Source organism: Alosa alosa, chromosome 13 (assembly GCF_017589495.1).
Source record: "Alosa alosa isolate M-15738 ecotype Scorff River chromosome 13, AALO_Geno_1.1, whole genome shotgun sequence".
Taxonomy (NCBI): domain Eukaryota; kingdom Metazoa; phylum Chordata; class Actinopteri; order Clupeiformes; family Clupeidae; genus Alosa; species Alosa alosa.
Window position 1 is genome coordinate 15,749,656 of NC_063201.1, and position 12,649 is coordinate 15,762,304.

Sequence of the window (12,649 nt, forward strand, 5' to 3'; positions counted from 1 at the left end):
TTGACTTCAAATGCCATTCATGAAGGCTTTGGGCTCTATTTTGACGATTAGAAACGAGGCGCAAAGCTTATTCGTATCTTACACTTAGTCAGTGATGAATTTTGCGCCATGCACCTCACTTTTATTAAGCCTTGTGCCCAGGGGTGTGGCAGAAGGTGTGGTCTGGCGCATGATCCAAGAATCACTATCTTACACCCTCTAAAAATCATTATGCCACTGACCAAGAAAAACCTGGTCTATAGAGAAAGGCACATGTAAAGCACAGCTGAAGACACACTGTCACAAGATGTAAGCAGCTCTTAGCAAGCAGTCCCAAATAACTTAACTGCAGGATAAATAGCCTTAAGATTTTTATTCAGTTTATTCCAACATTATTGGGGTAAGTGTTGCTTTTTTCATGTTTTCGATGATAACCCCTTGTCAGTCAATAGTGAAAGTAATTAAAGCTGATGTCGGCAAGTCTGGCAGATTGAGGGGCCAAAATGAATGTTTTCAACTCTCACGCCCCTCCCCCACTACCACCAAGCACCCTCCCATCGAGTTTGTGCGATATTATAACATGCGCGAGGGGGGATGGGGGGATCTGTGGTGTGTGCACGAACTGTGATTGACAGTCAGATCTCACACATCCCTGCACTGATTGGACCAGAAGAACTGGGAGCTGTATATTTTTGCAAAACAAATAACAGGCTCTAGGTGGAGGTAGAAGCGTTTTCTTTCATTATACACAGATACACCTATCTCAAAGAAGTTTGGAGATAGGTGGAATTGAGCAACTGATGTTTCAGCATTGAGGACAGTCATGCCTTTTGACATGAACCCCGCAAAATTTTGCCTTGATTACCGGTGGCTGTTTCCCCAGAAAATTTCTAGTGGTCTCAAGAAAAATGGTAGTCATTGTGTCATTAGATATGAAAGATGCCTGAACCAGAGTTAATTTCAGATGAGTGGGAGAGATAATAGGATATAACCTAATAGGCTCAAAAGCATAGATCTAAATAAAGCAAACCTTTGCACCACATTTTAATAGACCAGGTCTTTATTAGGTTTTTTTGTGGCGTGGTTAAACTGGTCCAATATTTACATAGCGTAACTCTGAAAACAAATGGGTTAGACTTTCTTATGATCTAAGTCAGTACATCAAAAATACAAATCACAATAAATAGCCAAGTAACAAGTCTATTAAAACTAAATCAAACAAATATCCAGCACTCAGTAAAGGTGTTTTTTTTCACTATGTTCAATAACCTAACTGCATTTTGAATTGGAGATCTAAAGATTATCTTTATAATTCAGAGCCAAAGTTGCCCTTAACTAGAAATGGGAAAGTCATCATGAGCACACAAGTCCTAATCAGAACTGAAATGTGTTACGTTTTTAATAATAAAAAAATAATAATAACGACTTATAATTGCACAGTGTTTTCCAAACTACAGTGCTAAATCTATTATTGCATAATTGTGTACATAATCTGTTTAATTGTTACAGGGTAAGGTGAATGGGAGCTTGAGTTTATCAGCTGTAGTTAGAAGTAATCACTACCATGGACACTTGCCTGAAGTGGGCCTATTAAAATCTGGTCACCATGCTGCTCTATTGCAGTGGAGCTGAACAGTTGACTCTGTTTACAGTATGTTTCTAGACAGGTATTTTGTACCAACAGAGATTACAACCTTTACCATCTTTCAAGCAGGATGAACTAGGTGATTTTATAATCATTAGATTAGAGTTGATACTGAAAAGTTCACCTTACATATTTTCTATTAGCCTAGGACACATATAGGACATACAAAATTAACCAGCAGTTAGGCCTTCTTCTCATAAGAGGGAAATATTTAAGATTACAAAAATAGCTGATGTATGCAAATGAGAGTTGTTATTAATACAGATGTACAAAAATATTATTCCATTGTGTACAAGCACAATTAGATTCTTTACTGTTGATGATTACCGTTGATACTCAATTGGACACTGTAGGTATGTTTTCAACCTTACCTCTCTATCGTCCATGCATTACTATCACTTCTGTGTGTCTCCTTACATCAGCAACATAACAGAAAATCTGTTGTCTGTTATCTCCACAGACTTACAAGAAAATCATATCAGCAATACGCACATGCACATAGCATACCAGCAAATGTTAAATTCTGAAGGGTAACATTTTTTATATATTTTTATACATTTTTATATGACACATTCACTCTGTTCTAAAAAGTTTGTGATTTAAAGCTATGGTTTATGATTAATTTAGAAGAAAAGTTTTTTGAAGACACGTTTTTTTCCCTACATCTTTTCTTTGCAATCCACCAGGGGGCAGTCTCCTATCAGTGTCATGTGCAGGAGTAGATTGTGTTTGGTCAAATCCCACATAAATCACCCTTTTACTGACACATGACATACTGACAACTTAAAAGGAATACTGCCGCATCATAGTCATCCTTTTCTACATTCTTGTTTACCTGCACGGGTGCTCATTGAATAATGCAAGATCTTTTCATGGCTCACTTGGAAAAAAGACTTCTGTCTCAATGTGACTATCCTGGTTAAAATAAGGATAAATACAAATACATAAAATCTTCACTAATCATGAACCCCTGTCTAGCTTTTGCTGGCTACAAGGTCATCTTAAGACAGAAGAGTTTTATTTATTAAATTCTGTATGAATGTCAAGCCTAGTAGTACAAACTAAAGTTTGTATTAGAATAAAGAATGGACTACAGGAACTACAGGTCTCTGTGAACTTCAATAGTTTATGAGAAAAAAAGTATGTGTAAAGATATTTTAATTTCATTCTTCAATGTTTATACTTACAAATGACAGTTAAGTTGCACTTGATTGTTTACTTTAGAGTCAGTCGGTTTTCTGTTTTCTAGTTCTAAGTACAGAAAAACACAACCATTTTAGGGCATTGAGTAATTAATAGCTCACTAAATACAGCAGACAGAGATTATGTTGAAAATATTAATATTCTTTAATTACTCATAGGTAGACATGTTTTAACAACAGCAATATGATCAACCACACTGTAAGCTCAGAAAGACATTTTGTTGTAAATTGGCTTCAAATGTTTCTGTGTAGGAAAAATATTTAAAGCCTTCTGGTCACATTTCATCATGATTGTTCCAAGATTCAAAAAAAGTCATCAAATGAATACTAAGTGAAAGATGGTCTTCAATCAAACTTGGTTCCACTTCATTTCCCACAAAAAGCAACATTCTTGTTTATGAATTATGGCTATCGTGTGGCATGTGGGAGTATTGAGCTAACTCATCAATGTTTGCATTTAAAGTCCATCATGTTAAATTATCAAACTGATTTTGCTTAGTTAGTAGATTAGCTTTAAGACGTTGCACTTTGTATAACTGAAATGAATTATGGCCCAAAATGTAATTTGATAAACAATATTCAGATGATTTGTAAATTCTCTAAAATGACGATCCAAATAAAGGTAACCCCATTGCTTAAGATTTCTTTTGACTTATCATGAACTGACTGACTTAAATGAAAGTATAGCTCAGGTATAATAGCTTTTCTTTGATGAGGACACTAAGGCAGATTTCTTAGCTCACGTAATCCACACATACTGTGCACATATGCACACACATACATGCATGCACAGACAGACATTCATACATAAATACAGTCATCCATCCACCCATCTGTGCAGACATACACACAGTGTACAATTTATTATCAGTCACTCTCTTGATTATTACTGAATAGTTCACATTCAGTGTTAATAAAACCTGAGGTTTTGAGACTTCTATCATTTCTATTTCTTGCCTACGATTACAAATAGGACATTTGTTTGGCTATCTCAAAACCTCAGATTGCATTTTTCACTGCAAGTTTGAAATGACCACTGCACATCAACTAGTTAAGAAATCATTGACTCCGCAGTACAGCATATTGCACAAACATGTTAATTTTTAAAACACAAAACAATGTGTTATTCTGTACAATATTTACAGTATTTCTGTGCTATGCTCTTTTGTTGAAAGGTACTGCATCATTGTACATTTATTGGGCAGATGTACTCTCCGAGATTTTGTCCTTTCTTGTAAACAGAGATGACAGGCTTTCTTTGGAATTTTATTTTTCATAGTTTTACTTTTAAAGTTGCACTTCAATTTTCTATTTGACACTATAAATCCACGCAAACCATTTTCCATAGATTCAATTTATGGATCTAACTGCTCTGGTTTGTATGGTTAGCAGATTATACTGATTAGTACTACAACTGACAGGTATTTTTTAAGATTGATTTGCTCATATTGACCACATTTAGTTATTAATATTGTAACATCAAGTTAACAGAATAAACGCATCCCTAGTCTCCCTCTCTGGTACCAGTGAGGGGAGAGGAAATCTGGGGTTGAAGAGAGCTGGAGACTCTCAGTAAACATGCTTTTCCTTGACTAAGCTTCAAAGACAGTTTCTACTTTGGATTGCACAAAACATCTTTTGTAAACATTCAACTCTTTAAAATGCTTACACAGCACGTTTGTTTTAAAGTACTAAATAATAGGCAACAGGATCTTATCTTCACTGTACTTCCCGAACAAAGTGCCCATGGTACATGTGTTAGTCCCCACTAAACTCAATCACCTTCTCTGCCAGAATTTCTTGGAAAGTTGAGAGCTGTTTCATTTGCTCAGTCTGCATGGAGTGCCTTCTCATCAGCTTTTTCTTCACCTTAAATTCATGGCCTCGTTTGGGCGAGGCCGGCGCCACGGGCAGCAGGATCTTGCTCCCTGAGTGGACGGGGGAAGTGGCTTTGCCATTTGTGCGGATGTCGGGAATGGGGCGCTGGGGGTTCACGTTGAGAGGGGGCAGGAAGCCAGGCCGGGTCTGGGAGATGTGGTCCAAGAGGAGCGTGCCGGACCCTCTGCGCTCCAGGAGCCCTGGCTGCCGACGCCTCATGGTGATCGGGGACACGGAGTTGGGAATGCTTTCCAGAGACTCCCTGGAAGAGCTGACCAACAGGGAGAGCGGCGAGGCATTATACTTGCGCCGTTCCACGGACATCCGCCCGGAGTCTGGCGAACCCGGAATGGACTCCGGACACAAATGTGTGTCCGATTCGTAGTGTTCCATGCGCATGAGTTTGGGATGGGCCAGCCCACGGAGGGCTACTGGGAGCGGAGGCGCGGCCTCCTGCGACTCAGGGGCAGTGTTCCTCCGGTACAGTATCTGGTGCTGCTGGACCTTATCCGCCCAGGACGAGCCGCAGAGGCTGGCGCAGTCCTCCGAGCATGAGCGATCAATGACCTTCGTCAAGCACGGATCATGCGTCTCAATGCTGTGTCTTCGAGACAGCAGGGGTCGTCCTGGACCCGAGATGGACATGCCGTTCATCGCTGCGATCACCTTCTCTTCTTCACCCTCGACTTTCTCCTGCGTGGCGCCGCTGAGCACCGAGGGCGCCACTAGCCCCCAGGGCTCTGAGTTGAGCCTCTTCAGGAGTTTGCGCGGAGGGGGTCTCTTCTCACCCGGCAGTCGGTTGGAAGGTAGCGGTAGAGCGGCAGTCAGTGCGAAGCTGAAGATGCCGTCCTCCTCCTCTGCCGCTGAGGGCGAGTTCACCGTGCGGATCTCCACCTCTGACGGGGACATGCATGAGACAGGCGAGAGCTTGTCCACGACCCCCGGCGAGGGCGGCGAGTTGAGGTACTGTTTCGTTTTCTTGGTGCCTGAGGGGGACGTATCAGTGGTGATGATAATGACCTCTTTGCCCTTGGCCTTGCAGACGTCCAGCAGGATCTGCAGGGTGTCCCGGTCACCCTTGTTGATGGCGTGCACCAAAGCAGACGAACCCGAGTAGTCCTTCAGGCTCGGATCAGCCCCGTTTTCCAAGAGCAAGGCAACCACCTCCTTCCCCGCCTGTCCTGCGCACGCGTGCATAAGAGCAGTTCGACCCGATTTGTCGGGGATGTTCGGGTCAGCCCCCTTTTCCAGGAGGTAGCGGATCATCTTTTGCCGAGTCTGATCATCTTCGTAGCTGGCCAAGCAGGCGGCGGCGATCGGCGTCTCTCCTCGCTCATTACCCTCGTTGATATAGGCTCCGCCCTCCAGCAATAAACGAGTCAGTCGCATCTTGCCTTGGAACACAGCCTTGAGCAAGGCATTACCCTCTATATGCAGAGGTCCTCCGTCCCCCATGATGCCTCTTCTGTCTCTCTCGTTGTCCTTTGCGACTCCTTATAACCTGGAAGGGTCTTCAACACTCATTTGGCATTCTGAGCGAGATACCAGATGACCTGAACAGGGAAGATAAAATGACACTGCTGACAATACAGCCATACAACCTCATGTTTATATGGACATTGTTTTGTGTGTGTGCTGCAAGGAATAATCATAAAGGAAGTCTATGTTATCAATCCACTTTGCGCCTCCTAACAGTACACTATCGGTCTTGTTATGTGTTGCCTCTGCCGAACCGAGGAGAGGATCAGAAGTCCATGAGACGCCTTCCTGAATAACAATAAGACTCTTGTGTCGTAAAGAACAGGGTGGGAGTTGACAGGGTTTTGGGTGGGGAGACCCGCGCATATAGTGATAATGATATGCTGACACCATTGCCTGGAAGGACAGGAAGGTAACACGCAGTAGGGGCTTATTTAATAACAATGGCACAGATAAAAACAATGATCACAACAAAATAAATAATAAAGCATGCTGTTGTGCATAATGTATCATATCAGATGTGTTATGATGTACTGCATATATCTACCGCTGATCTATAACAGAAGACTGTTTATACATGGTGAGACTGGTTTATGGTGACCTGTGAAATGGGGCATACGATTTGCAGTCCAATGCAGAAAGTGTAGAAAAGACCAATGTCATAATAAACCTTCTTTGCAAATATTGATGCATGCACAACTCTAACAGCTGCAAATGGCTATTCCTGCCGTCTCTTATTCTAACAGTGCACATGAAATAGCCTTTAAGCTATTCAATCAAATATCACTATTGTGTCTAGCAAAACTTCTGGGTTGTTTCGGTTGGCTTTGGAGTCCAACAAAGGACTCTTGTCTCCAATATATCAGTGTGAATAATGGATGGATGGAGGGATAGAGCAGTGATGGTTACATAACATTTTCCAAATGGCCTCAAATACTGTATATAATGAGTCAGATCAAAAGGGCTCATCAATTTAAATTGTGAAATCATGACATACTGTATGTGCACTCCAAGAACACAGGCAGCACCTCCCTCACCCGCGTTTTGGAATAGACCTGTCCAGAAGTCCTTGCCTCTTGTCTAATAGGCATACATGGCAATACTTCACACAGTGGACTTGTTTGACCTGCATAAGTATGCTGTTGACTTTGGGCGTCTCGAATCTGCTCTGACCGCCAAACAGTCTGGCAATGTCCTCAGCAGAATGCTGATTATGTTGTTCGTCAGTGTGAAGGGCTTTGCAGTCTGCTAAGGCAGGGCAACCTCACTTGTTAGCTACTGTGTGTGGGATCAACAGGACAGCTGTGATAATTCTTCTCTAATTATGCTTTCAGACCTGTCAGGATGACCCTCTTGTTATTGCTTCCTCTTCGGTAAACTAAGACTGATGGGAGGCCATTAAAGCTTCTAGCAAAATCATGCACTTCCACACAGAAAGTTTATGTGATGCTCACCATTGTAATATTATGTGCAATATATTTGACCTTGTGGCAATGGGACCGCAGTACGAATGAGAACAAAGCAACATTATGTAATGCATATTATTAAAGTCCCAGAGGATATTTTAGTATTCAACAACATTAATTTCAGACAATTTTTGTACTCATGCTATTAATTGCAATGTGAAGAACAATCATATTTAACAAGAAATCCCTGCTGAGATGTTAATATTTTGGCATGGAGTCTGCTGGAATAAACACTGATAGCCACACATAAAAGGAGCAGTCAGTCACAGCCTCCTTAAGCATATAAAAGGAGAATGAACATGGTGTTTATACCAGGTAGCTGAGTTTTAATATTTAATGCTTCTTTTGCATGTCGATTGACTCAGACTGCCAAGAACTCTGTGATATAATTTATACATGACATGTATTATTTATCTAAGTTCTCAACAGGGCAAATGTAGACTGGCGCACGTCCACTGAAGGCATCCGCCAATCACCCACATGCTGACGCTCTCTCGTCTCCAAAATCCTATCACACAGAGCCCTGTGGTTTGAAACCTGTCCATCAGTGACAAGACATCTGCAGCTTTCCCCACACAAACACGACCTCGCAATGAAGCAAAGCATGAGTCAGTGTGTGGAAGGTTTGTTTGTTCCCAAACCCAAACAGGGCTGATGGTGTGTACTGTAATATGCCATGATGTCCATGTTAGGCTTTTCAAAATGTTGCCATGATCTATCTACATCTCTTGAAAAATGTCTTTCCCACAAATGTTCATGGGGATAAGGCATACATAACAGATTGCTAATACTTTAATTCTAAATTTAGCATATTCTGCTGAGAGGTGTCATAGATAGTAGTAGTATTTTTGTTAGCCATGTGGCTTTTGTATGATCTATCCCCCTGCACAATAGATTGTATGCCTGACACTTTCCACCCACTGAGTAACGCGGAACAAGATTTGGGGGCTGTCTCTTCACAGGGCTGCCTCATTAACAATTCACTGTGATTCTGCATTTTGGCATGCTCAATCCCAACCCCAGTGTGTGCTGCGTACACATGAAGAGCTCTTTTCCAAAATGCTGTAAATCTATTTGTGAAAATATTAATAAGTCATGTTATTTAATTGTGTATTTCAGGTAATATCAATAAAAGTGCAGTTGTGTTGTTTTGATTGAGTAAAGAGATACATCAAATAACAGTAAACCAATTACAGCTCCACAATTACTTGGAAAATAACATTTAAAAAAATATTTACTGTATGAAAATGCATTAAAATGGAGGATACAGCGTTTTGGAATAGAGCTCTTCACATTTTGTGCATACTGATGTCTGCAAATGCTAAAGAAATAAAGCTTGATGGAAGTTTAGTATGGCGGTGGGTGGTTGACTGCACACCCCATCAGAAGGTGGCAGTCAGTATGCATCGCCCACCCCCCCTTCTCTCGCTCGCTCTGCACCATAACTTCCTCTAAGTCTGTGAATGGAGACATCTGCTCAAGAGCATGAGTCATCACCGGAAAAAGCAGAAGATAACTGTGAAAGCAAAGCGCTTATATGAGAACATGGCATGATCCACAGGGTTGCATTTTTGTCAATTCCATTACAATGTATGGTTGCATTTTTGTCAATTACAGTAAAATGCATGCAGAGAAATTATGCATAAACAATATTCTACTATTATACTATATATATATATATAATGTGTAATGTCTAGTGACACAGTCCTGTTTAACCTCAGTGGCTCTGTGATGCTGAACTAATGGCTGTGTCTGTGGATTTCACTGAGGATTTCTCTGATGATGGCAGTCTTCTGTGGTGTGGTGTCTGTTCACCCTGCTTGACCTTTCCTGCTCGGCACATCAGGCGAGGACAGCAGGCCATTTGACAGCAATCAGGGGAGTATAGCCAGAGTGGTCAGATCTTTACTGAGGGATTTGTGTAGCCTATATGGTAGGAAATGAGGAAAACCCTCCACTATGTTTACAATTTCACATTGTCTCTAATAGCATTGTAAGCATGCAGCTTCTGAAGAGGGTGTTTTGCTCAAGAATGTGGTTGATTTTATGGCAACTATAGATTGTCTCATTTTTTCCTCCCACAATCCCTTTCATCCAATACTCCATCAGGCTGAAGAAGTCAAATCAATGGGCCTCAATCCCGGTCATTACTGCGAACCCTGAAGCCAATGATTTGGCATTTGCACACAGCCCCAGCCACATCATCATCACCATCACCTGTAAATATCTCAGCCTCTGCCATCTCTGCCTTGCCTGCTTTGCTTGTCTATCTCCAGTGCTTTCAGCTGTTACGCAACAGGGGACACGTGTGACTCCCGAAACCAATGTAATTTGTCAATGCTGCCGGAGGGAGTGGGGGGTTAAGGTGAGCGGACAGACGCATACGTTACAAATTAGCAGTTGCCCTGGAGAGGCTGGAGGAGCTGCTGGAGCTGCGGCCTCCAGGCTAGCTGCCACTCCGGAGTCCACCAATTGTGACATTTGTGGATGGAGCCTTGATGGGGTGCTGGAAGTGTCAGTGGTGAGCTGCATGTGTTGCTTCACTCTGGACAAAAGTGACCCACTTCAAAGTCTTATAACAACCACCATTTTATCACTGACTTGCAATCCCTTCTTACGGCTGTGGTTGAATGGATGGTGACACATTATATTATACCAACTGGGGTTTTGGCTCCCCTTGTCGCAGAGAGAGAGGGGGGCATGGTGGCTGTTTCCATAATTACATTAGCCTTTTCAGCGGTTGGCCTGCAGAGAGGGCTGAGACTTGATAAGTATTTGCTTTTTTGTCTCTGTCAAACACTTGTCACTGTTCAAAGCAATCTATTGTCATGTGGATGTGTCATACAATTCTAATTTGGAGGTACCCATGCACTCTCACACATCATTAAGCTTGTCGCAAAAATATCATGATCTGCTGCTATCAAAATACTAAATGTTTCCCTGTCTCCCTCAATGCAATAATATAAAAGAATGGCATTATATGGTCTACTGGTATTAAAGTGTGTTTACTTATTTACCTCTCTGTGTGTTTATTTCTCTTATGTGACGTTTTATTATTGACATATAACAGTTACTATATATCTTCCACTTACAACCAAGTCACAACATGGTTGTATAAATCCTGACTGATATTGCCAAAGAACATTATGGACGGTAGGACACTGGCATTGCCATGGACCTGTAGATATTTAGTAGAATGTTTGTGTAAGACGTAAATCATCCTTTTATACAAGGCTACAGATATGCTGAATGACCGCAGAGGAATCATACACAGAATTGGGTGCTGTGATGTCCACGGTTAGTGCCGAGTGTAGTTTCGCCGGTTGCTGTCCGTGGTGCTGATATTGTTTCTATGCACCTAGAGTGTTTGGCTGAAATATACAACTGAAAGGTCGCATGCCATAGCAGAAGTGACTAAAATGTGTCAGTAAATCCCTGACGTGAGATTTTCTAGTTTTTTTCTAACAATAAACCATAAGTCAATAACATCGCTCTTTTTTATGGGCAGATGTATCAATATGACCATAAGCCTACTGCTTATTTTTTCACATTAGTTTATTCATGATGTAAAATGTGCCGCATCCGTTGTTATATTAGGTTATACACGGTTACTTTTCCTGTGTGGTTAACAACATCTCAGCTATCTCATTCTCTTTTTAAGAAAACAATCCACGTCCACGAAACATTCCTTTGCTATCCACACATTCTCGAGACTGCAATGATTCCCTAGACCTCAATACCGCAATGAACGAGCGAGGGTTTTTTTTGTGCCCCTGTCACTTTCTCAGCTCCTGTGACGGATTTGATCACAGAATTAAACATTTTGAGGGGTGTCTAAATATAGTCTCTAAAAAGAGGGGAATACACTGCAGTATTTAAAAAAAAAAACTCGGAAAGAATGTCGGCATACCATAACAGTGCTACTCTGAATTAACAGCAGAAACGAGTCGCATTCAGAATCTGCCTTCGCAAGACTGTATAAACATCCATTTCAAAGTACACATATTTCACGATTATTTTGCACTGACTTACATGTTGATCGAGGCAGAAAGGCAAAGTGAATGGATATGCTAACAACATATTAGTTGTGACCATAAATAGCAGAGCGAAAGCAAAGTTCACCTACAATAAATAGCCTACTTGTAGCCAATTCGTAAACCGAATAAACAGAGATAGGCTACAACTTGCTTCACTAAGACCCAATTCCCATTGTTACAGCAGGCTTTCGTCCGACATGGTCAATATTACATTAAGCCATGTAAGAAGGATAGTCCAAAAAATACACAACTGGTGCAATTCAGTTGAAGCAATGTAGGCTTCTCTGTTCAGTGTTCCAGTTGCAAGCGATTAAAATGTCCTTACCGTGCCTGTTGTGCGCTTTTCTATATTCCATTGGCCAACAGTTTTTAATCTATGTCTGTACAGATTTATTTCGTTTAAATACCACGCAGGTATTCCTAGCTGGAACTGCTCTAATAATCTTGAATCCCCTCCCCCCAAGTCTATCGCGACTACGAGTTTAGGAGACGGGCGTCTTGGCGGGGGTGGGGAGTGGGCAGCAGCATCGTGGGAGTGAGAGGTGATGCGCTCCCTTCTCTGCTCCAAGAATAATCATGGAGATGGACACTGTCCGGTGGCGCATTGATATCCCATGCGTTAGAGCTCAGTGACGGAAAAGCAACTGCCAAAACAGGTTTTAAGAGACATGCCTGGTTCGTCGCCCCACTGAGGAAGCCCATATAATGGGAAGAATATTAGACTACCAATCCAGTTAGTAGGCCTAACGCTGTTCATATGTGATAACAGTGTAAACTATATACCGATTCCAAGGTTCATGGTCACCAATAATATATTTGCATAGTTGGTAGCCTACTTAAGTTAAGTCCACTTGGCATTGTGTCCAACTTAAAAGCTGCAGTGGCTACAAGAAGGTCTCCTCACAATTCATAATGATGAGGGTTAGCAACAAGATGTTACTTTGTAAGGGTGAGGGCTAGGGT

At 41.7% G+C, this 12,649-nt stretch overlaps 1 protein-coding gene across 1 annotated transcript; it reads right to left on the reverse strand.

The window, feature by feature from the left end:
* Window positions 1-219: 219 nt before the first annotated feature.
* Window positions 220-12,212, reverse strand: LOC125305764 (ankyrin repeat domain-containing protein 34A). The gene is made up of 2 exons (XM_048260699.1): window positions 12,012-12,212; window positions 220-6,257 (listed from the first exon to the last, which is right to left on the reverse strand). Exon 2 carries the CDS (start codon window positions 6,157-6,159, stop codon window positions 4,585-4,587), a length of 1,575 nt encoding a protein of 524 aa, XP_048116656.1. The 5' UTR covers window positions 6,160-6,257; window positions 12,012-12,212; the 3' UTR covers window positions 220-4,584.
* Window positions 12,213-12,649: the final 437 nt, after the last annotated feature.